Source organism: Schistocerca nitens, chromosome 12 (genome assembly GCF_023898315.1).
Source record: "Schistocerca nitens isolate TAMUIC-IGC-003100 chromosome 12, iqSchNite1.1, whole genome shotgun sequence".
Lineage (NCBI taxonomy): Eukaryota > Metazoa > Arthropoda > Insecta > Orthoptera > Acrididae > Schistocerca > Schistocerca nitens.
The window spans coordinates 36,331,591-36,358,217 of NC_064625.1; the positions used below are offsets into that span (position 1 = coordinate 36,331,591).

The 26,627-nt window shown below is 44.5% G+C and overlaps 1 protein-coding gene across 1 annotated transcript in view; it reads left to right on the forward strand.

Moving 5' to 3' along the window:
• LOC126214885 (synaptic vesicle glycoprotein 2A-like) overlaps positions 1 to 26,627 on the forward strand; it is a 120,302-nt gene that overhangs the window by 13,321 nt on the left and 80,354 nt on the right. The window contains exons 2-4 of the mRNA XM_049941530.1: positions 7,095 to 7,256; positions 12,644 to 12,806; positions 19,949 to 20,070. Coding sequence (XP_049797487.1) covers positions 7,095 to 7,256; positions 12,644 to 12,806; positions 19,949 to 20,070 — 447 coding nt within the window. The remainder of the gene's footprint in view (positions 1 to 7,094; positions 7,257 to 12,643; positions 12,807 to 19,948; positions 20,071 to 26,627) is intronic.

Here is a 26,627-nt window from a genome sequence, read left to right on the forward strand (position 1 = left end):
GCACTGCAATATATTATGAAAGGGGTTGAAATCATATATTTCACTGAACAACCTATTTTTGTTATAATTGAATACGACAGGCTAGATCACAGCCCTACGGCAACAAGGAGCAGTTATCAAACACGATTTAATTTTTCAAAAGGATCCAAGGTGGAAACCGTTCGCAAGCCCTTCGTCGAATTCCAACTGATAAGCAGCTTAGCTGATGGTCTAGCGGGAAATGTTGGTCCAAGGCAAATTGTAGCTAGTCCTGACAATGCCGGCATGCTTTCTGGAAATATTGTGCAACACTCAGGAAAGTCGTGCGAAGATTTCTAGCAGACACTGATTTGAAACGTTTGAGCACGCATAAAATACTGACACAGAGCCTACGCACGTATCCATCAAAAATCCAAAGCCGCCAGCCAATGTCAGGCTATGCGAAAGAGGACTGACTTCGCGAACCATATTCTCACAGCGACTGATAACGAAGGATTTGATGTTGACTGCATCTGGTTTACAGAGGAAGCAGACTTCCAACTAAATGAAGTCGTGAATAAACAAAACTGGCGATTGTGGGGTTCCGAAAATTCCCATTTGTTTGGAGTGATACAACTGTGATCGACAGTGAGCGTTATGTTACAATTTTGGAACAGTTTGTCGCCACACGGCTAGTGTTGGAGGATCAACCCCATCGCACCGAAGAAGTGTTTCGCTTTCTTCATGAATACCCAGGGAACAGAGTCACTACGTTGAATTATTGCTAAATTATTGGCACAGGGACGCACTGGCCTCCGCATTCGCCCGACGTAACTCCTTGTGACTACTTTTTCTGGGCATCTGAATCCATGCGAGGAGGAACGTGTGAAAACTCTTCCTCGCCGAACTGTGACCGTTATGTAGGCTACAGATATTGTTACACGGTATTTGTGTGTAGTCGCCTGGTGGTGACTGTTTTCTGTGCTGTGTTCTTGAATCTGTTATAAGTGTTGTGGCTGTGCCCTACTGTAATGTTTTGTGTTTCCTGGCTGGATAAGGATAGGGTGGTTTCCACTCACACAACACGAAATGTACACGTGGTTAAAATACACTCTATTACAGGAATCAATTGAGTACTTAACTTCAATGAAGTCTAGTCTCTACTAATTCTTCAATCTTGTCCGTGTCCACGTCACAATCGTATACAATGAATGACGTTGCCTCACAGCTAGGTGCGAGGCGACGACTATCACTGTGGAAGAGCACAGAGCAACGTACTGAGCTGCTATTCGAACTGAGACCCGATGCGACGTCCTGAGGTACTCCAGTTGAGAGAGTGAGACAGCTCGGTCGGTGGCCGCCTGTATGCATTCGGGAAGCTCACTATGTTTCCAAAACACAGCAATTTTTTCGCGAAAACAACATCACGCAAATGACTAACAATCCAATTAAAATGTTTAATACGGAAGTAGACTTAGATAAAGCTTTTGACAATGTTGACTGGAATACTCTCTTTCAAATTATAAAGGTGGAAGGGGTGAAATACAGGGAGCGAAAGGCTATTTACAATTTGTACAGAAACCACATGGCAGTTATAAGAGCCGAGGGGCACGAAAGGGAAGCAGCGGTTGGGAAGGGAGTGAGACAGGGTTGTAGCCTGTCCCCGATGTTATTCAATCTGTATATTGACCAAGCAGTAAAGGAAACAAAAGAAAAATTTCGAGTAGGTATTAAAATCCACGGAGACGAAATAAAAACTTTGAGGTTCGCCGATGACATTGTAATTCTGTCAGAGACAGCAAAGCACTTGGAAGAGCAGTTGAACGGAATGGACAGTGTCTTGAAAGGAGGCTATAAGATGAACATCAACAAAAGCAAAACGAGGATAATGGAATGTAGTCGAATTAAGTCGGGTGATGCTGCAGGAATTAGATTTGAAAATGAGACACTTAAAGTAGTAAAGGAGTTTTGCTATTTGGGGAGCAAAATAACTGATGGTGGTCGAAGTAGAGAGGATATAAAATGTAGACTGGCAATGGGAAGGAAAGCGTTTCTGAAGAAGAGAAATTTGTTAACATCGAGTATAGGTTTAAGTGTCAGGAAGTCGTTTCTGAAAGTATTTGTATGGAGTGTAGCCATGTATGGAAGTGAAACGTGGACGATAAATAGTTTGGACAAGAAGAGAATAGAAGCTTTCGAAATGTGGTGCCACAGAAGAATGCTGAAGATTAGATGGGTACATCACATAACTAATGAGGAGGCATTGAATAGAATTGGGGAGGAGTTTGTGGCACGACAAGAAGAAGGGATCGGTTGGTAGGACATGTTCTGAGGCATCAAGGGACCACCAATTTAGCGTTGGAGGGCAGCGTGGAGGGTAAAAATCGTAGAGGGAGACAGATGAATACACTAAACAGATTCAGAAGGATGTAGGTTGCAGTACTGAGAAATGAAGAAGCATGTAGAAGATAGAGTAGCATGGAGAGCTGCATCAAACCAGTCTCAGTGAAGACGACAACAACAACAACAACATGGAAGTTAGGAGAGCAATAGATCGGTCTCATTTTTTGCTGGATGATAAAACTAGGTGTGATTTAAAAATGATGGCGGTCGAATTACCTAAGCTTGGGGCACAGGTTAAGACCCACAAAGTAGAAAAAAGCATTAGGCTGATTTTGGATGGAAGGAAAGCGCCAAGTCAAACAAATATCTTAATAGTAAGTTGAAATAACTATATGTGTTTGAAACCTCTTACAGTTTAAAGAATACTTATGAGTTGGCAAGTTTCTTGAAGGATGTAGCAGTACCAGAGGGCGCCTGTCTGGTATCTTTTGATATAAAAAAAATTGTATACTAATATTCCAATTAAAGAGTGTCTTGAAGTGGTCAAGAATAATTTGATAAAACATTGTAAGCTGAGCCAGGCCGAACTTGTGGTATTTGTCGATCTACTAGAAACATCACTATCGTTTAATTGCTTTCAGTTTAGTAACAAGTATTACAACCAGCGTGACGGCTTAGCAATGGGCAGTTGCCTAGCTAGTACGCTAAACAGCCTGGAAAGTAAGTTATTCAGGGATAATATAACGCCAAGAGAGAATACGGTTTACTATAAGAGATATGTAGATGACATCATAGCCCTCGTGATAGGTGATAGAAAAGACATCAATGATTATTTAAATGCGCTGAATGCTATACATAAGCAGATCATATTTACAGCAGAAGTTGAAAGTAATAATAGTATTAGCTACTTAGACCTCACTATTACTAAAGCAGCCGGCCGTCATATGTTTAGCATTTACAAGAAACCAGTAGCTACAGACCTAGTTATTCATGCGCAATCCAGCCATCCACCTAAGTACAAAATGTCCTATTTTTGCTCAATGATACATGGGCTGTCAGAGCTGCCGTTGCAACGGAGCAGCGTTAGACAAGAGATAGATGAAACTTCCTGGCAGATTAAAACTGTGTGCCGGACCGAGACTCGAACTCGGGACCTTTGCCTTTCGCGGGCAAGTGCTCTACCATCTGATCTACCCAAGCACGACTAACGCCCCGTCCTGACAGCTTTACTTCTGCCAGTACCTCGTCTCCTACCTTCCAGACTTTACAGAAGCTCTCCTGCGAACCTTGCAGAACTAGCACTCCTGAAAGAAAGGATATTGCGGAGACATGACCTAGACACAACCTGGGGGATGTTTCCACAATGAGATTTTCACTCTGCAGCGGAGTGTGCGCTGATATGAAACTTCCTGGCAGATTAAAACTGCGAGGACGGGGCGTGAGTCGTGCTTGGGTAGCTCAGATGGCAGCGCACTTGCCCGCGAAAGGCAAAGGTCCCGAGTTCGAGTCTCAGTCCGACACACAGTTTTAAGCTGCCAGGAAGTTTCATATCAGCGCACACTCGACTGCAGAGTGAAAATCTCATTTAAGAGATAGATGTTCTCATGCATATAGCCTGTAGCAATGGTTATGATGCGGCCGTGGTGGACAGGTTGTATACAAAAATTTAAAAAAGCAGTGATAAGAATGAAAGGCCATCTAACAACAGTAGGGGTAATAAGTATGTTCCAATGACACATCAAGGCCCGTCTTCTGACAAAATAGACCGACAGTTTCGTAAGTCCGGCGTGGTTCTGGCATTTAGCACGAGAAATAGTTTGCGCTCGAAACTTAGGCATACGATTGAAGACAGCACCGACAAATTTAGAAACACAGGGGTATACAGATTAAAATGTGGTGGGTGTGAAGGTTTTTATGTGGGGCAAACAGGGAGATCGTTTTTTACGCGCTTTCGTGAGCACACGAGTGCCCACAATAAGTCCGCTTTGAGTGACCATCTGCGGGACTCCAACCATAAACTTACTGATGTGCAACATGGTATGAAAATCTTGCGTAAAGGACCTAAAGGAAGCAAGCTCAACGTTTTGGAAAACATCGAAATTTACAAAACCAGAAAGAGGTTTCCAAGCAAATTGTTGAACGACCAATTAGAATCGGCGGATCATAATTTCTTTGACATAATTGATACGGTGCTCTAGAGATCCTGTGCGGGCAGTTCAGAAACTGTGATTGGTGTTATGTATCTGTTATGCTCGGAAAACCACCTGTAGAGAACTGCTAAAGACTTTTCTGACCGGGCCTTTCTTAAATTCATGTGCCTATACAGGTTTTCGTAGTCGGTCCGTACTACGTTCATAATGAGTGTATAGATGGTGAGAGCCTTTTCTAGCACGTTAGTACTTTTTTAGTGTTTCAATACCTAAGACCGTAGTGCCCAGACAGGTAAGGCCCAGCATATAGGTTTTAATCACTCGTCACATTGTATCTGTCGTGCTATGAACAGCTACTGTGTGTAAATTCCTGACTTCCATATATCAATAAGGGTAAATTATAGTATGTAGTTTTGTATGGCGCTAATATGGATAATGCCTTTGCTTCAGATGTTTTTACTGTGTAATTGACGTACTTTATAGTATGTATAGTATGCATAGCATGTATAGTATGTACAGTGAGTGTATGCGAAAGTGCTCTTTGCATGGTATTTGATTAACAGTAATAGTAAAGTTGTGTTGTGGTAGCAATGAGTGGTTATACCGCGGGACTGTGTGTGCGCTGCTGGGACCGCGCTATCTGGTGGCCGGTCGTGAACCACTAGAACCGCAGCAGGTGAAACCAGCGCGGAATAGGGCAGTGTCATGCCGACCGTTGTTAGTCGAGCAGCGGTCATGTACCAAGTAGTTTTATCTTGTGACTTCGGTTTTACATATATGATGGAAAAGAATGACTATGAGAGCAGTTGTTTTTTATTTTTGTGACAGTGATTTTATATCAACTGGTATACCTCATGTGTCGTTATATCCAAATGGTTTATAAACGTTAAGCTACATTCAGGTATGTGGTACTGTACTAATAGTGATGTATATAGTGTGACTCATGTAAGCCCTCCATCAAACCTGTCACGTTATATCTTCACAGATCCGACGACGCCACCTTTAGTGTATTGAAACCGGTTATCCAGAAAACAGTATTTAAGCGATCTTGGCTTTTGAATTATTTCTACAACAGAGTGATCGCCTCACCACACACTATGTGTTCACTGCATTATGGATTTTGTCAATGGCTTCCTTTGTAGTGACCTCAATTGGATGGATGGAGCATGCTTCATCTCCGGTGCTTGACCGACCACGTTTAAATTCGTGAATCGAAAAGTAAATTGTCTTTAACGATGGTGCAGAGCCCGCGTGAACTTCATCCAGTTTTGTTTTGATCTGTACAGTAATCCAACCCATCAAATGAAAATGTTTAGTAACAGCATGAATCTTGATTTTCTTCCTTCTCAGTCGCAGTTGACACACTAACTTAGACGCTTGTCAGAAATGAACTAGACGCAGTGAATTGTTAAAATTCTTCATACGATTCTTGGGATAATCAGGCTTACAAAACATGAAAGCAGTACAAAAATGTTCCATTCTTTCATGGAAATTTACCAGACTTATAACACCACCCTCATAAAGCACTCCGGACTATTCTAGACTATTCTGGAATCTTCTAGAAAAAAAAACGTATGTTGATATTCCAGAATACTTGTAAAAGCTCGAGATCATTATACAACGAAATCTAATTTTTCTCTCGAAAAGTATATTGACTGGAAAGAGCCAGAACGTGTTCTAGTGACCAACACAGTGTGATGGCAACCACTTCAGACACTCGTAACTCTACAACCACAACGACTACCACTGTAAAATCTCTATACTGCACTACAAGAAAACCATCAGTACCACCAGAAACGAAAGTGCTGTATAATATTTCATAATGTTCTAGCTTTTTCCAGAAAATCCAAGAGTTTTCTGGAATGTGCCAGAATGTTCTAGGATTTTCCAGAATATTGTAGAATTTTCCAGAATGTCCCAAGATGTTTCAGGATGTTCAAGAATGTTATCAAATCTTCCATTATACTTTGCTGGTGGGGATCCACATCAGAAAGACAAATACAGGCGATGACTAGATCCATGCTTCAACATACTCTTGGAAATCGTTTAAAGAGGATCAGGGAAAATGAAAGTGATGGGATGCGAAATAAATTCTAGTACATTCTTGATCATTTTAGAGATTTCTAGAACCTTCTGGAAAATTCTTTATCACTCTGAAATATTTTACAAAGTTCTCCGATATACTCGAACGTTTTGGCATTTGATTCCCAGCTCTTCATCGACTGTCCATCAGAGGTTCATTGTCGTGAGGCCATCTTTTGACGCCCACATCTTCGACCAAACACCGCAGTTCCAAACTAAAACCTTCTGCATGGTTGGGGCATGGAGGACTGCCACACCGTACAATCCCCTTAGGCCTGGGAGAGGATATCATAGTGCCATGCTTGGATATGCCACATTTACATTCATTACATATATTAACTATGGGCTGTTCATGTACCATATGCAGTGGAGTCTCAACTTCATGAGTATGTCTGGTTTGTGAGCCAGAAGGCCGTAATGTTACCAGACGAAATGCGTACCTAAGTAAATATTGCTGGTACGCGAAGAACTGCACTGTGAAGTCCTAATTGTCCTCCACCAGACACATCTTCAGGAAGCCTGCAAGATCAATCACAGCTGGTAGGAACGCGTGTGTTGCAGGGGTGGGCCGCTTCCATTACGTGCTGGTGACTGTCTGCGGCTTCTGCCTCATCTCCATGATTTTCGAGTCTCTGGCGGCGGCCTACGTCACTCCGGCGGCCCAGTGCGACTTCGACATGACGTCATTCGAAAAGGGCTTCCTCAGCGGAACCATCTACGTGGGTGAGTACACACGTCACTAACACTGTGTCTCGCTGGTCGTGCCTTCTCCTTCTTCTCTTGTACACATCTGTCTTACGAGATGAGCCGACTAGACATTTTTCATGTGGCTCTGTCCTCACGGAGAGAACCGTATCCGTTGCCGACAGAGAAAGACAAAGAGAGAGAGAGAGAGAGAGAGAGAGAGAGAGAGAGAGAGAGAGAGAGAGAGGGGGGGTGGGGGAGGGGCACAGCGGCAGGATCATGGCTCCCACTCCCACACCCTCCCCAAAAGATTTTAACAGAAGGGTTCGTAACACATATAAATAAAAATGTAAATGTTCTTTTTTTTTCAAATTGATGTATCTTCGAAAGTTCTTGACCAATTGTTTTGAAATTTTGACAAAACACTGAATTTTAATACGACTGTGTTTTTAGTTACCTAGGTCTTTAACATATCTATATTTTTATACGAGTGTACTACCTCATTGCGCAACATGCAAGCAACCGGCAGCTCAGTCATGAACAGTTCGTCCAAGGAGACACACGTTTCTCAAATTAGTGATTACGAGTTATTGTCATAGTTACTGCTGGAAGAAAATGACGAAGAACACGTTCCACACTAACAGTTGCATAATGGAAACGCTCAAACACAACTCATATTTAGGACAAAGGCAGAAGTCTCTTTGCAACACATGAATCGTCTTTTATTTAAAGAATATGATTCATATTACATAATACGTCAGAGTGAATTTTTAGATCTTGGACTAACTTAAAACTTTTACATAAATTAAATATCATTGCAGTCTACTGTCCTCATTCAGAGTAATATCTATTTTAATTCGAAATAAATACGCTGACTGCGAATATCTTGGCATCAACTGTGTTAGATATTGTATCTATTAGTGACATATGAAAATTTGTGTCCGACCAGGACTCGAACCCGTATATCCCACTTACCACGAGCAATTTCTTTAAGCTGTTTAGCTATCCGTGCACGCTAGTTTATTTCTAATTAATTTCGGACGACTGTCAATCGTCGTTATTGACTGTTCATCCAGACGTGGAAGTAAGTAATACCCATATGCTACTTTCAGGTTGAAAACATGAATGAAAATTCCAGCACTGACAAAAACACTGAAACTCCTGCAAAGTGTCCTACGACAGCTGTTTCTGTTGGAAGTGAAGTTGATTTATATGCTCAAAGTCCCAGAGGAAAAAATTAAGAAAATAAAGAAATTGATGCAGGGAAAAAGAACGATATTTAAATAACAAAGTAGTTTGAGCGTTACCTGAAGCTAAAAGTAGTGGCAGTCGACAGGTTACACATGCGAACAGAATGAATTTAAAAGCTTATGTGACATGTTTTTGGCTAAAGATTTATCACAATTCATTTCACTGGCGTTTCCTTTAATAAACGTTTTCATTTCGTCGGTTACATTACTTCCGTTTCGTAAGAATGTTCATTTCGACCCGTAGTAATAAGCAGCTATATAGTTTCGCTTTTGCGAGGTTTCAATATTGCGCCAAGCGCAAAGTTTCGCTTGACGTAAGAGAAATCAAAGGAGCCGTCGTCTGCTTTCTTCTCTGTATACTCCATCTCCGTGCTTTAGCTGTTACGTCCCGTAACCTCCACTCACTACGTAAGGAGACCTCTTCCCACAAATGTATCATTCACACTATTCCTGAACTGCTTTTTGATGTGTGGCGTAATACATGGAGGTGACAAAAGATATGAAATATCGATCTCCACATGTACAGACGGCAGTAGTACCGCACACACAAGGTATTTTTACTCCGGCGATACGTGATTCGTGATTATGGGCGCACGACAGCAGTTCATAGACTTTGAGCGCGGAATGGTAGTTGGAGCTAGACGCATCTACATCTACATCCATACTCCGCAAGCCACCTGACGGTGTGTGGCGGAGGGTACCTTGAGTACCTCTATCGGTTCTCCCTTCTGTTCCAGTCTCGTATTGTTCGTGGAAAGAAAGATTGTCGGTATGCCTCTGTGTGGGCTGTAATCTCTCTGATTTTATCCTCATGGTCTGTTCGCGAGATATACGTAGGAGGGAGCAATATACTGCTTGACTCCTCGGTGAAGGTATGTTCTCGAAACTTCAACAAAAGCCCATACCGAGCTACTAAGCGTCTCTCTTGCAGTCTCCCACTGGAGTTTATCTATCATCTCCATAACGCTTTCGCGATTACTAAATGATCCTGTAACGAAGCGCGCTGCTCTCTGTTGGATCTTCTCTATCTCTTCTATCAACCCCATCTGGTACGGATCCCACACTGGTGAGCAGCATTGAAGCAGTGAGCGAACAAGTGTACTGTAAGCTACTTCCTTTGTTTTCGGATTGCATTTCCTTAGGATTCTTCCAATGAATCTGTCTGGCATCTGCTTTGCCGACGATTAATTTTATATGGTCATTCCGTTTAAAATCACTCCTAATGCCTACTACCAGATAATTTATGGAATTAACTGCTTCCAGTTGTTGACCTGCTATATTGTAGCTAAATGATAAAGGATCTTTCTTTCTATGTATTCGCAGCATGTTACACTTGTCTACATTGAGATTCAATTGCCATTCCCTGCACCATGCGTCAATTCGTTGCTGATCCTCCCGCATTTCAGTACAATTTTCCATTGTTACTGTGGTGTCACCGCCAGACACCACACTTGCTAGGTGGTAGCCTTTAAATCGGCCGCGGTCCGCTAGTATACTACGGACCCGCGTGTCGCCACTGTCAGTGATTGCAGACCGAGCGTCGCCACACGGCAGGTCTAGAGACACTTCCTAGCACTCGCCCCAGTTGTACAGCCGACTTTGCTAGAGATGGTTCACTGACAAATTACGCTCTCATTTGCCGAGACGATAGTTAGCATAGCCTTCAGCTATGACATTTGCTACGACCTAGCAAGCCGCCATTATCATTTGCTATTTATCTTGTGATGCATGTACATTGAGACCGATGTTCACCAATTATGATTAAAGTTAAGTATTCCAGCAGCAACGTACCTTATTGGCTATATTAATTACATTGTCCTGTTCCAGACCTCACGCCAGCCTGCGTGAGCTTAACGCGTGCCTTTCGGCTACCAATCATAGTGGCTTGGCTGTCTTGCCAAGTCACAAGTTACAGCCTCTCGATATACTACAGGATCATCCCCAAAAAGCCTCAGTGAACTTCTGATGTTATCCACAAGGTCATTTATGTATATTGTGAATAGCAACGGTCCTACGACACTCCCCTGCGGCACACCTTCGGAGGACTTCTCTCAATTGAGAATGACATACTGCGTTCTGTTATCGAGGATGACATGTTGCGTTCTGTTATCTAGGAACTCTTCAATCCAATCACACAATTGGTCGGATAGTCCATATGCTCGTACTTTTTTCATTAAACGACTGTGGGGAACTGTATCAAACTCCTTGAGGAAGTCAAGATACACGGCATCTACCTGGGAACCCGTGTCTATGGCCCTCTGAGTCTCGTGGGCGAATAGCGCGAGCTGGGTTTCACACGATCGTCGTTTTCGAAACCCATGCTGATTCCTACAGAGTGGATTTCCAGTCTCCAGAAAAGTCATTATACTTGAACATGATACGTGTTCCAAAATTCTAGAACTGATCGACGTTAGAGATAAGGGGGTATAGTTCTGCACGTCTGTTCAACGTCCCTTCTTGAAAACGGGGATGACCTGTGCCCTTTTCCAATCTTTTGGAACGCTACGCTCTTCTAGAGACCTACGGTATACCGCTGCAAGAACGGGGGCAAGTTCCTTCGCGTACCCTGTGTAATATCTAACTGGTATCGCATCAGGTCCAGCGGCCTTTGCTGTTTTGAGCGATTTTAATCGTTTTTCTATCCCTCTGTCATCTATTTCGATATCTACCATTTTGTCATCTGTGCGACAATCTAGAGAAGGAACAACAATGCAGTCTTCCTCTGTGAAACAACTTTGGAAAAAGACATATAGTATTTCGGCCTTTAGTCTGTCATCTTCTATTTCAGTACCATTTTGGTCACAGAGTGTCTGGACATTTTGTTTTGATCCACCTACCACTTTGAAATAAGACCAAAATTTCTTAGGATTTTCTGCCAAGTCAGTACATAGAACTTTACTTTCGAATTCGTTGAATGCCTCTCCCATAGCCCTCCTCACACTATATTTTGCATGTGACGTTACATTTCGGAAGTCAGGAAATTCAGTATTCCGTGATCCACAGCGTTCAGAGGGCGCCGAGAGTACCAAATTGTAGGCATTACATATAACCACGAGTGGCCGACGGCCTTCACTTAACGACCGAGAGCAGCGGCGTTAGCATAGAGTTGTCAGTGGTAACAGACAAGCAACACTCCGTGAATAGCAACAGAAATCAATGTGGGACGTACGAGGAACGTATGCGTCAGGGCAGTACGGCGAAATTTGGCATTAATGGGCTGTGGCAGCAGACGACCGACGCGAGTGCCTTTGCTAACAGCACGACGACATCGCCTGCAGCGGGTCTCCTGGGCTCGTGAGCATATCGGTTGGACGCCAGACGCCTGGAAAACCGTACCCGGTCAAATGAATCTCGATTTAAGTTGGTAAGAGGTGATGGTAGGAACCGAGTATGGCGCAACCCCACGAAGCCATGGACCCAAGTTGTCAACAAGACACTGGGCAAGGTGGTGGTTTAGGAAAAATTGGAAATTTTTGGTAAGGACTATGGGACCAACTGCTGAGGTCATCGGTCCCTAGGCTTACGCACTACTTAGTGGAACTTTAACTAACTTGCACTAAGGACAAAACACACACACACACACACACACACACACACACACACACACACACACATGCCCGAGGGAGGATTCGAACCTCCAACGGGGGGAGCCGCGAAGGTAGTGGTTTCTCTATACTGATGTGGTCTTTGTTTACGTGGAATGGACTAGACCCTCAGGTTGTATTCGGCTACTAAATGTTCCCAAATAACGTTGGAATTTTTGTGGATGCCTAAGAGCCACAATTGTTTGCGGTTGGTTCGAAAATAATTGGATAATTCGAGAGAATGATTTGGCAATCCAGATCTCCTTATGTGAATCCCATCGAACATTTATGACACGTAATCGAAAGCTCAGTTCGTGCATAAAATTCTACACCGGCAACACTTCCGCAATTATGTACGTCTGCAGAATCAGTATGGCTCAGTATTTCTGCGGGGGACTCCCAACGACTTGTTCAGTCCATACTGCACTACACCAGGAGAAGCAGATCTGACACGATATTAGGAGGTATCCGACTACTTCAGTGCCCACAGTGTATAGTTGTTCTGCTGCTATCTGATATGACATGACAGTGTCAGTCTCTGAATTGAACGGCTAGTAGAATTTTCGGCATTAACGTGGTGTTCCATCCTCAGGCATGATCGTGAGCTCGCACCTGTGGGGCTTCGTGGCGGACACGCGCGGCCGGCGGCAGGTGCTGCTGGTGACGCTCGCCCTCAACTTCCTGTGCTCTGTGGCGGCCGCCCTCATGCCCACGCTGCCCCTCCTCATATTCTTCAGGTTCCTCAACGGCGTCTGGTGAGTTCATCGCAGCCAACGGCGTCGCATGATGAAGTATTCGGTACTAAGATCGACGAATTCATTGATTTATTCAATACAGCCACGGTTTGTCGCAAAAATAATTAATGTAGAGTGATGAAGTTTTGGGAATATTTTTCTCTATATAACATAGTGAAGTGATTAATATTGCTAGATCGCAGGTCAATGTAAGCGCGAGATAAGCCATTGCAAATGTGAAACGCTGGTACATTAACAACCGGTGTTCAAATGGTTCAAATGACTCTGAGCGCTATGCGACTTAACATCTGAGGTCATCAGTCCCCTAGACTTAAGAGCTACATAAACCTAACTAACCTAAGGACATCATACACGTCCATGCCCGAGGCAGGATTCGAACCTGCGACTGTAGCAGCAGCGCCTAGAACCGCTCGTCCATTGTGTCGAAAAGATGCCGAATGTCAGTTTGTGGGGTGGAGTTCCATGCCTGTTGGTCCGTCAGTATAGGGACAGCTAATGCTGATTGGGGATGACTTTGGAGTTTACGTTCAATGATGTCCCCTACATTCTCGGTTCGAGACGGATCCGGTGATCAAGCAGGCCACGACAATATGTCGACGCTCTGTAGAGCATGTTGGGTTACAACAGCGGTAATTGGGCGAGTGTTATCCTGTTGGAAGACATCCCCCAGAATCTTGTTCATGACTGGCAGTTTAACAGGTCGAATCACCAGACTGGCGTACAAATTTACAGTGAGTGTGCGTGGGATAACCATCAGAATGCTCCTGTTGTCTTACGAAATCGCACCCCGGACCAAAACTCCAGGTGTAAGACCAGTGTGTCTAGCAGGCAGACAGGTTGGTTGCAGGCCCTCAACTGCTCTCAGGCTAATCAACACACGGTCATGACCGGTATCGAGGCAGAACTAGTTTTCATTAGAAAACACCACCCTTCCACTCTGCCCGCCAGTGTACTCTCGCTTGACACCAGTGAAATAGCAAACGGCGGAGGCTTGGGACCAGTGGAAATCACGCGACAGGCCGTCTGGCTCAGACCTGTCCCTGAAGTAACCGATTTGTAACAGTGTTGCTGAGGTGGCAACTGCTGTTCAAATTGCTGCTGCAGATGCAGTACGATGCGCCAGATCCATACGCTGAACACGGTTTTCTTCCCTTTCGGAAGCTGGTCTTCTTCCAATCCCATATTCCGGTGACTACTGCGAGCAGTCATGAACAGTAGCCACATTCATCTACACCTACATTAACATCTACATTACTCTGCAATTCACACTCAAGTGCCTGGAAGAGGATTCATCGAACCATTTTCATACTACTTCTCTACCATTCCACTCTCGAATGGCGCGTGGGTAAAAGGAACACCGAAATCTTTCCGTTCGAGCTGTAATTTCTCTTATTTTATTATGATGATCATTTCTCCCTGCGCAGGAGGGTGTCAACAAAATATTTACGCATTCGGAAGAGAAAGTTGGTGATTGATATTTGGTAAATAGATCTCGCCGCAAAGAAAACCGCCTTTGTTTCAGTCACTGACACCCCAACTGGCGTATCATATCAGTGACACTCTATTGCGCGATAACACGAAACGGACTGCTCTTCTTTGCACTTTTTCGATGTCCTCCGTCAATCCTACCTGGTAAGGATCCCATACCGCGCAGCAATATTCCAGCAGAGGATGGACAAGTCGGTTTCTTGCATCTTCTAAGTGTTCTGCCAACAAAGCGCAATCTTGGTTTCGCCTTCCCCACAATATTATCTATGTGGTCTTCCCAGTTTCAGTTGCTCGTAATTCCTAGGTATTTAGTCGAATTGACAACCCTTATATCTGTGCCATTTATCGTATACCCAAAATTTATCGGATTGCTTTTAGTACCCATGTGGATGACCTGGCACTTTTCTTTGTTTAGTGCTAATTGCCACTTTTCGCACCATACAGAAATTCTCTCTAGATCACTTTGTAATTGGAATTGATCGTCTGTTGATTTTACTAGACGGTAAATTACAGCGTCATCTGCAAACAATCTAAGGGGGCTGCTCAGATTATCACCTAGATCATTTATGTGAGTCAGGAACAGGAGAAGGCCTATGACACTACCTTGCTGAACGCCAGATATCACTTCTGCTCTATTCGATGATTTACTGTCTATCACTACGAACTGTGACCTCTCTGAGAGGAAATCACGAATCCAGTCACACAACTGAGACGATACTCCATATGCACGCAATTTGAATTAATAGTCGCTTGTGAGGAGCGGTATCAAAAGCGTTCTGGAAATGTAGGAATATGGAATCAATCTGAGATCCCTTGTGGACAGCACTCATTACTTGATGGGAATAAAGAGCTAGTTGCGTTGCACAAGAACGATACTTTCTGAATCCGTGTTGGTTATGTATCAGTCATTTTCTTCAAAGTGATTCATAATGTTCGTGTACGGTATAGGAACCAAAATACTACTGCAAATTGAAGTCTGTAATTCAATGGGTTACTAGTATTTCCTTTCTTAAATATTGGTGTGACCTGTGCTATATTCCTGCAAAGACTTCTGCAGTGTCGTAGAAGGAACGTCAATTTCTCGTAGCCCTGTTACACGACCTTGCCCAAACTCAGTCACGTGTTGATAATGGACTCTTTGTTGCCTTAAAGGCATTTTTGATTAATAACTGACCAAGTCCAATTCAAAGGTAACTAACTCTGACGACCGGTACAACGTGTGTTTGAGGCGAATCTGGTTTGCATCCTCATGGTGGCACTACTGGGGCCACTCTTATGCGACTGGCACGATATCTGAATAGACATCTTTCCGATGAAAAAACATGCCTACCAAATTCCATTTATGTCGCACAGGTTCTTCTTGGCGCTGCAAGTTTCTTTTTTTTCCATCAGTGTAGTTCGTAATCTGTCCAAGTGCACGAGAGCCCGAAACAGAACACGATGATCCACCAGAATGTCTAAGGGATCCAAAGCCAAGTGGTCCTGTAACGCAGTAACCCTGTACGCACCAGACTCCACATGCGATGACAGATTACCTCGATGAATCAGGCGGTGCTATTAACCATTTGATGATCAGTAGTGCTGTTGCACGGCTTTATTCTTTCTTTTCTTATTGTCATTTCAATTCCTCAGTAAGGGGTGGGCTGGCGACAGATGAAAACGCAGAGGCTACACAAATTTAAAAGATTTCTGGAACACATAAAAAGGATTCTAAATCCCCGTGGTGTGTGTGTCATATAGCATATGTATGTGTAGTTGCCTAACATTGTCTATGTAATGGAGCTTTCACACATGCAAATGATTAAAACGACCCTACTACTGACAAAAGAAAAATTCGGAGTAGGTATTAAAATCCATGGAGAAGAAATAAAAACTTTGAGGTCCGCCGATGACATTGTAATTCTGTCAGAGACAGCAAAGCACTTGGAAGAGCAGTTGAACGGAATGGACAGTGTCTTGAAAGGAGGCTATAAGATGAACATCAACAAAAGCAAAACGAGGATAATGGAATGTAGTCGAATTAAGTCGGGTGATGCTGCAGGAATTAGATTTGAAAATGAGACACTTAAAGTAGTAAAGGAGTTTTGCTATTTGGGGAGCAAAATAACTGATGGTGGTCGAAGTAGAGAGGATATAAAATGTAGACTGGCAATGGGAAGGAAAGCGTTTCTGAAGAAGAGAAATTTGTTAACATCGAGTATAGGTTTAAGTGTCAGGAAGTCGTTTCTGAAAGTATTTGTATGGAGTGTAGCCATGTATGGAAGTGAAACGTGGACGATAAATAGTTTGGACAAGAAGAGAATAGAAGCTTTCGAAATGTGGTGCCACAGAAGAATGCTGAAGATTAGATGGGTAGATCACATAACTAATGAGGAGGTACTGAATAGAATTGGGGACAAGAGGAGTTTGTGGCACAACTTGACCAGAAGAAGGGATCGGTTGGTAGGTCATGTTCTGAGGCATCAAGGGATCACCAATTTAGTATTGGAGGGCAGCGTGGAGGGTAAAAATCGTAGGGGGAGACCAAGTGATGAATACACTAAGCAGATTCATAAGGATGTAGGTTGCAGTATGTACTGGGAGATGAAGAAGCTTGCACAGGATAGAGTAGCATGGAGAGCTGCATCAAACCAGTCTCAGGACTGAAGACCACAACAACAACAACTACTGACAACCGAAACCTAGGGAGTTCAACAAAACGAGGTATCGTCTTGTGGTTTTACTTCAGTTTAGCAAATCAAACCAATTATTTCTACCAGGATGCTGCTAAATGTATCACAATTTGGATACTGCAAATCATTCGTCCTCAAAAGTACTTCATTGATTTACTTCAAAGTTCTTGGCCGATTTGCTTCAATTTTCTATATTCAGATGAAACTGTGAACAGAATTAATGGAAAGTTAAATGCCTAACAAACGAAAAATATCGTGATAAATTGATTGCAATTTCTATCGCGAAAATAAATTACAGGGGCAATACCAGTCTCGGAGATAGTATTGTGAGACACCACTAGATCACGGGACGAGCGAAAGATTGAGAATTTGACAGAAACATGATTGCAGACTCGTATTTATTAATTAGTTGCCGTTGTTACACACTCCATTTACGCTAAAAGATATGTTAGCCGTGTTTCAAGTGATTTTAATTATTAAAATCTACAGTGCTACACAAATGCTAAGACGGGTCTCGGATACAGTACCAACAACAGGCACTAGATGGCGGGCCGATCAAAAAATCAAACAGAACACGAGATTCCCCGAACTGTGAAGTATGTGGTTGAAACAGTTCGAGTCATGCTCGAACACAGCCCTACTTGAAACATTGAAAACTGAGCTGAAACAATAGGAGATGAATTTTCCAAAAATACAATGAAGTAAGTTGATAAATCGGTATGTCTTTTTTTTAAATACACTCCTGGAAATGGAAAAAAGAACACATTGACACCAGTGTGTCAGACCCACCATACTTGCTCCGGACACTGCGAGAGGGCTGTACAAGCAATGATCACACGCACGGCACAGCGGACACACCAGGAACCGCGGTGTTGGCCGTCGAATGGCGCTAGCTGCGCAGCATTTGTGCACCGCCGCCGTCAGTGTCAGCCAGTTTGCCGTGGCATACGGAGCTCCATCGCAGTCTTTAACACTGGTAGCATGCCGCGACAGCGTGGACATGAACCGTAAGTGCAGTTGACGGACTTTGAGCGAGGGCGTATAGTGGGCATGCGGGAGGCCGGGTGGACGTACCGCCGAATTGCTCAACACGTGGGGCGTGAGGTCTCCACAGTACATCGATGTTGTCGCCAGTGGTCGGCGGAAGGTGCACGTGCCCGTCGACCTGGGACCGGACCGAAGAGACGCACGGATGCACGCCAAGACCGTAGGATCCTACGCAGTGCCGTAGGGGACCGCACCGCCACTTCCCAGCAAATTAGGGACACTGTTGCTCCTGGGGTATCGGCGAGGACCATTCGCAACCGTCTCCATGAAGCTGGGCTACGGTCCCGCACAGCGTTAGGCCGTCTTCCGCTCACGCCCCAACATCGTGCAGCCCGCCTCCAGTGGTGTCGCGACAGGCGTGAATGGAGGGACGAATGGAGACGTGTCGTCTTCAGCGATGAGAGTCGCTTCTGCCTTGGTGCCAATGATGGTCGTATGCGTGTTTGGCGCCGTGCAGGTGAGCGCCACAATCAGGACTGCATACGACCGAGGCACACAGGGCCAACACCCGGCATCATGGTGTGGGGAGCGATCTCCTACACTGGCCGTACACCACTGGTGATCGTCGAGGGGACACTGAATAGTGCACGGTACATCCAAACCGTCATCGAACCCATCGTTCTACCATTCCTAGACCGGCAAGGGAACTTGCTGTTCCAACAGGACAATGCACGTCCGCATGTATCCCGTGCCACCCAACGTGCTCTAGAAGGTGTAAGTCAACTACCCTGGCCAGCAAGATCTCCGGATCTGTCCCCCATTGAGCATGTTTGGGACTGGATGAAGCGTCGTCTCACGCGGTCTGCACGTCCAGCACGAACGCTGGTCCAACTAAGGCGCCAGGTGGAAATGGCATGGCAAGCCGTTCCACAGGACTACATCCAGCATCTCTACGATCGTCTCCATGGGAGAATAGCAGCCTGCATTGCTGCGAAAGGTGGATATACACTGTAGTAGTGCCGACATTGTGCATGCTCTGTTGCCTGTGTCTATGTGCATGTGGTTCTGTCAGTGTGATCATGTGATGTATCTGACCCCAGGAATGTGTCAATAAAGTTTCCCCTTCCTGGGACAATGAATTAACGGTGTTCTTATTTCAATTTCCAGGAGTGTAATTGGACTTCTCCACCTGTTCTAGATGTAAACATGTATTTAAATTGAACAAAATATTACAAAAATTAATAAAATATTTATTCATTAAGCACATGTACATATTTTTAGAGTCAAAATATACCTTGCAGAAATTTAAGCGACGGAAATGATAAAAGTATCTATTTTACCGTCAGATTTTAGCTGCATTTTGCATTATAGATATGTTTCATAGTTTGCAATTTAAAACTAATAAAAGCATATTGGTCGCGCGGGATTAGCCGAGCGGTCTAGGGCGCTGCAGTCATGGACTGTGCGGCTGGTCCCGACGGAGGTTCGAGTCTTCCCTCGGGCATGGATGTGTGTGTTTGTCCTTGGGATAATTTAGGTTAAGTAGTGTGTAAGCTTAGGGACTGATGACCTTAGCAGTTAAGTCCCATAAGATTTCACACACATTTGAAAAAAAAAAGCATATTGTATGACGTAATTGTTATCAGCAATCAACTTTTTTGAAATTTTTGAATATTTGCAAAAGTCAGAACCAAAAACCTAGAACCTGATTTTTATGAATGCTGCAGGTGAAGACATGTTGATTCGTAACTTTCTGTAGACACCCAATGATCAAATTGCTCTTCGATTTAAAGCGATTGCAGTTTCCCATGCGACTTGAATTCGCTATAAAGCATCAACAATGCGCACGGCCAATCATTTTGTGTGTCAGATATTAAAAATCCTGGGCAAAGCTGGACACTGCAACTAGTTTAAAACAAAGTTATCTTCGTCGCTGAAGGTGAGCGTTATACACACTTTCATCTGGGTGTTTCTGTTTCTGTGTTTCATCTTCAGGATCTGCGGGCCGTCTGCCGTGACGTACGCCTACCTGGGGGAGTTCCACTCGGACAAGACGCGCACCCAGGCCATCGTCTACGTCTGCATCTTCCTCTCCATGGCGCTCCTCGTGGAACCGGGTGAGTTTCAGGTAGTGCCAACGAGATCTGTCTAACGATGGGGCTCGTTACGAGTCCATACTCCAGACGAAAACACAAAAGTAAGCCACTATGTCGTAGAAACACTACATTTTCCCCACAACACCGATGGAGGGCATCAATATTAATTGATTCACTCATTTGAACAATGTTCATTATGCACTCGGGCCAGTTACGAGAAAAGCGCAAAAAAATTTTCAAATCGTAACTGTTGGTCTCAGAGCAGCTAAACATAGTGGGCCCAAGCTGCGACGAGCGTATGTGTTGCGTACAACCGAATGTTGAGGTTAGCTGGTCTGTACAGCGCGAGTGTAGATACGACGGGTGTTCAAAACGTAATGCAACACATTTTTTTCTCGGCCAGTGTCGGTTGAAAAAAAGCTAAATTTGTTGTGAGACGTCGTGGAATATTCCCCCTTCCCGTATAGTTTCATGAAGTTCCGATAGGTAGTGGAGCTATACATAGCTTTCAAAATGGCGTCCGTGACGGAGGTGCGTTCCAGGCAGAGAGCTATCAATGAGTTTCTTTTGGCGGAAAACCAGAGCATCGCAGATATTCATAGGCGCTTGCAGAATGTCGACGGGGACCTGGCAGTGGACAAAAGCACGGTGAGTCGTCAGCCAAGGCGTCTGTCATCACCACTACAACGTCGCACAAACCTGTCCGATCTGCCGTGGGCCAGCCAGCCGCACATAGCTTTGACTGCTCCAATGCTGGAACGTGCGGACACTCTCACTCGAGGTGATACACGGATCACAATCAGACTCCCCGCTGCTCAACGGGACGTCTCTGCTGGTAGTGCTGGCACACTCGTTCACAAGGTGGGGAACTCAAAAGTTTACACATGGACTCGCGACTTCTGACTTCCATTTCTCAGTCCAATGAAAGATGCACTCCGCAATACATGGCCGATGGGGATGTTACGGCTCCAATATCGACCAGTGGAGTGACACCATGCAGGTATACAGGTCCGCACAGTAACGTGGCATAAGGCCGTCTCACTGAACGGAGATTATATGAAAAACAGGGTTTGTTGTCAAAAGTGTGGGGAGTAAAATGATTTATTGGAATCCTCAATAAAGCCAACTGCTCCCAAAAGAAGTGTGGCATAACTTACGGAACGTCGCTCATACAATACCTAAGCAGTCTGTTGCAGACACAGCTGTGTACTGAAGCAAATCTTCTGGTCCCAAATGTATATCATAGAAGTTTCTTTCGGAGTAAGCTGATGCAACAACTCCATATTTAGCTATAATATCCAACAGCCCCCTTGACAAAATATGGTCTCATACAGACTGAAAAGTTGCAAATGTCGCTCCACTGAAGAAGAAAGGAAAAAGAAGTAACCCGCTAGATTATAATCCTATATCACGGGCATGGATTTTAAGTAGAATTTTGAAATGTATACTGTGTTCACCCTATATGGAACGCCTCTAAGAAATCGATCTTTTGACACTTGGGCAATCCAGATTTAGAAAATACCGTTATTGTGAAACACAACCGACTCTTCATTCTCAATGAGTGCTAGCGACAGAGGATCTCAAGTTGATTCCTCATTTCTAGATTTCCAAGCTTTTGACACCGTTCCTCACAAGCGGCCTCTAGTCAGATTGGCTGTCTTTGCAGTGTCGCCTCAGCTGTACGACTGGTTTCACAATTTCCAGTCAGAAAAGTCAAAGATCACAGGAAGTCCGGGAAAGCCACTGCGTCATTTAGAGTGGTGTCAGTAACATCTACCAGGAGCTGTACAAAAACTCGAACTGGAACCTTGCAAAGGATCTGTACTGCAGCGCCCGAGCTACTTTCAGACTATTTCTCGATGTCAGTGCCGCACGTGGATGTTGCAGTGTCTGCATGATGTACACAAGTTGACCCTCAAAAGCTGTTTCTCCTGAAGTATGCCTGCCTTTATTGAGGAATCTGAACTCTCTGCACACCTGACGGTGGTGTTCTGAAAATCCTCATCGGTGACTGCCCTGACCCGAACTGACTCCCTGATTTGCGTTCTTGATCCAGCTCTTGGTTGTCCAGGCATAGCCTGAGGATCACTGTAAAACCCTGATGCCTCTTCCTGATGCAATAATTGGTGTTCCAAAAAAATGGCTTGGATATATATCCACAGCTACGAGTATCCCCCCTGCCAAGGATCAACGTGCACTGCTGTCGTCAGTTCCCGATGCAGGATTTGATGTCCCCATGTGGCAATGGGATGACTCTGAAGCCATGGACAGCCTTGTTGTCATGGATAATGTGCGCTCATGATGTCTCTTTATGTTTCAGCACTTGATGTTCCATTTTGCCCGGGTTGTGATTCTGCGGATCACCTTGTGCCCCTAGCGCCTCTTCCTGATTCATAACCTGTTGTTTCAGGAGTGGCCTGGGCAGTGAATTCGTAGCTATCGGCAGTACTGTTGCTGTGGATCACTGTGCACTTCTTGCACCTCTTGATAATCCTGGACATCAAAAATGACTTCATTCTGGAAATAATCCTTAAGCCTGTGGCTAAGCTATTTCTGCACGATAACATTTCTTCCAGGAGCGCTAGTCCTGAAGGGTACGCACGAAAGCTTATGTGAAGTTCCAAAAACAGAAGGGATGTGTTGGAGGAAGTAAAGCTGTGACAGATTTCCGTGAGCCTACGTCCTCGTGCATACTGTTCAAACCGCTGCGAAGCACATTAACAGAGGGAATTTTGCATTGTACCAGGTATTCCCGTCTCATTCATGTATAGTGTGAGAAGAATGTTTAAATGAATCTGTGCATGCTGCAATATAATCTAATATTTTTGTCACAATCCCTATGAGGGCTTTGTAGCATACTCCTAGATTCATAATTTAAAGCTGGTTCTGTAACTCTGTAAGTAAGCTTTCTCAGGATAGTTCATGTCTATCTTCAAGTGTCTGCCAGTACAGTTCTTTCGCTATGTCCGTGACACTCCCCTATGTGCCAAATAAACCTGTCGCCATTCATGCTGCCCTTCTTTGTAACAGTTCAATATCCTCTGTTAGTCCTATCTCGTATTTGTCCTACACTATTGAGCAATATGCTACAATAGGTCGGTCGAGTTGTTCGTAAGCAGTCTTCTTTGTAGACTGATTATATTTCGCTAATATTCTACCACTAAACCCAAGTCTACAACCTGCTTTACCCACTACTTAGCCTATGCTATCGTTTCATTTCATACCCCTGCCAGGTGTTACACCATTATAATTATGCATGTTGACCATTTCCAGCTGTGAATCGTTGAAATTATAGTGATAGTGTACTAAATCTTTTTCGACTTTTGAAGTGCACGATTTTACATTACTGAACATTTAAACAAGTTGCCATTCTTTGCATCACTTTGAAATCTTATTTCGATCCGATTGTATTCTTGTGCAGCTTTTCTCAGACATTACCACACTATAAATAACGGCACTATCTACGAAAAGTCTGAATTTACTATTAATGATATCTATCAATTGATTAATATAGAACATGAACAGTAATGCTCGCAACGCACTTCCCTGGCACACAAAAAAAGTTACTTCTACCTCTGTCAAAAGCTGGATACCTCCATCACTATAGCATTTCCCTGTGAGAGGTGGAAATTTGGGTCAAAGTCCTGGTCCTGTGCACAGTTTTAAGCTGGCGGGAAGTTTCAACTTCCAGACTGTGTGTTCCAGTCTTGGACTGTGGGGCTATTCCACAGCCATGAACAACCTAGCAGCTGTAAATCCCTGTATACTCATGTCATCGCTTCCTGATTCAGGACGTAGCATTACAGGATTGGCTTGGCAGATGATTCTGCACTCATGGGCAGCTGTGCACAGTTTGCACTCAAGATCCAGGAATTAATGTTTTAGAACTGGATTTGGCGGTGGTTCCACAGCCGTGTGTAACCTCAGCCATGGGGCACTTCGTGTTGATGGTTTCTCTTGCAATACGGGAACCTGGTGTTCGAAAAAATTTCCGACTCACAGCTGGACATAGTCAGCTACACCCCACGATGTTACTACTGGGCGCCTGCCAATCATCCTCAAGTAAGCCATCAAAGACTGACAGAGACATCTTCCATTCCACAATATCGCAGATGATGGGAGAGATGCCATAAGTGCATGGTGATCCACAGTAGTGGGGCTGCCTTCGTAAAGTGGAAGCGGCGCCAAGTCAATCACATAAAAAGTATCCAGACACCCCCAAAAACATACGTTTTTCGTATTAGGTGGATTGCGCTGCCACCTAGTGCCAGGTATTCCATATCAGCGTCCTCAGTAGTTATTAGAAATTGTGAGAGAGCAGAATGGGACGCTCCACGGAACACACTGACTTCGAACTTGATCAGGTGATTGGGTGTCACTTATGTAATACGTCTGCACGCGACATTTCCACACTCCTAAACATCTTTAGGTCCACTGTTTCCGATGTGATAGTGAAGTAGAAACGTGATGGGACACATACAGTATAAAAGTGTACAGGCCGCCCTCGTGTGTTGACTGACAGACTGCCGATAGTTGAAGGGTCTTAATGTGTAATAGGCAGACATCTATCCAGACCATCACACAGGAATTCCATCTCAGGAAATGCATCAGGATCCACTGTAGGTACTACGACAGTTAGGCGGGAGGTGCGAAAACTTGGATTTCATGGTCGAGCAGCAGTTCATAAGCCACACATCACGCCAGTAAGTGCCAAACAACGCCTCGCTTGGTGGAAGGAGCGTAAACATTGGATGATTGAACAGTGGAAGAACGTTGTGTGGCGAATCACGGTACACAATGCGGCGATCCGATGGCAGGGTGTGGGTATGACGAATGTCCGGTGAACGTCATCTGTCAGCGTGTGTAGTGCCAACAGTAAAATTCGGAGGCGCTGGTGTTATGGTCCGGTTGTGTTTTGCATGGTGGGGGTCTGCACCCCTTGTTGTTTTGCGTGGCACTATCACAGCACAGGCCTACATTGATGTTTGAAGTACCTTCTTGCTTCCCACTGTTGAAGAGCAATTCGGGGATGACGATTGAATCTTTAACACGATCACCTGTTCATAATGCAAGGCCTGTGGCCGAGTGATTACATGACAATAACATCCCTGTAATGAACCGGCCTGCACAGAGTTCTGACCTGAATCCTACAGAAAACCTCTGGGATGTTTTGGAACGCCGACTTCGTGCCAGGCCTCACCGACCGACATCGATACCACCCCTCAGTGCAGCACTGCATGAAGTATGGGCTGCCATTCCACAAGAAACATTCAGCACCTGATTGAACATATGCCTGCGAGAGTGGAAGCTGTCATCAAGGCTAAGGGTGGGCTAACACCATACTGAATTGCAGCATTACCGATACAGAGCGCCACGACCTTGTAAGTCATTCTCAACCCAGTGACCGGATACTTTTGATCACATAGTGTAACTAGCGTGGATAATGGAGAGGCAGTAGGAGATGCGGGTTCACTGAGCAAGTGATCCTTGGACGTCAAGTCCTGACGTGAATTTCTTCAAATATCCATTTTGCTGGGAAAATTTTAAAATTCACCTCACGATCTGACATTCCAGTAGTGGTTTGGTTAGTTACTCCACAGCTATTGGCATCCCTTCCTGATGCAGTACTTGATGTTCCAGTATCATTTGGTCAGTGAATCTGCATTTCCTATTGCCTCTTCATTATCATGTGTCAGATTGGCTCGGCGGAATTTCATTTATGTGTTCAGTACCACTGCTGTGGATCGCCATGCACACATGTTGTCTCTTCTTGATTGACAATTTAGTGTTTCAGTAATGGTCTGATCACTTATCACACAAGTGCTGGTACCTCTTCTTGATGCAGGACTGGCTTGTACAGTGATTTTGCAACCAAGGGCAGCCTCACTTCCATGGATAACCTATCTGCTTCTAAGACCTCTTCCTGACCCAGAGCTCACGTTTCAGGATGGGTCTGGTCAGTGAATCTGTAACTCCCAGCACCAGTTTATGATCCAGTACTTGGCGTTTCAGGACTTTCTTGGGTGTTTATTCTGCAGAACATAGGATAATCGACTACTGTGAGTCACCGTCTGCTTCTGGGCCTCTTCCTCATCCAGAGCTCATTGTTTCAGGACTGGCTTCGTCAGTGTATCTGCAGCTCTTGGCACCTCTTACTGATCCAGAATTTGACGTTTCGGAACTGGTTTGTTCAGTGATTCTGCAGAACAGCAGCCCAACTTCTATGAATTACCGTCTGCACATGGGGCTTCTTCCTGATAGAGATCCTGGTATTTAGAGATTACATTGATTGGTAATCACACAACTCCTGACTCCTTTTCCCGGTCCAGGGCTTTACATTTCAGGACTGGCTTGGAGGGTTATTCTGGACGACATAGGTGTCCCAACAGCCATGAATCATCGTCACACCTGAGGGCTGTTTCTGATCCAGAACTGTCTTCATGAGTGTATCTGTGGCTTGCAGGGTTATTCTGCACAACATGGGCATCCCAACTGCCATGAATCACCCTCACACCTTGGGGACTGTTTCTGATCCAGAACTCACTGTTTCAGGACCATATCTGTGGCTCATGCCACCA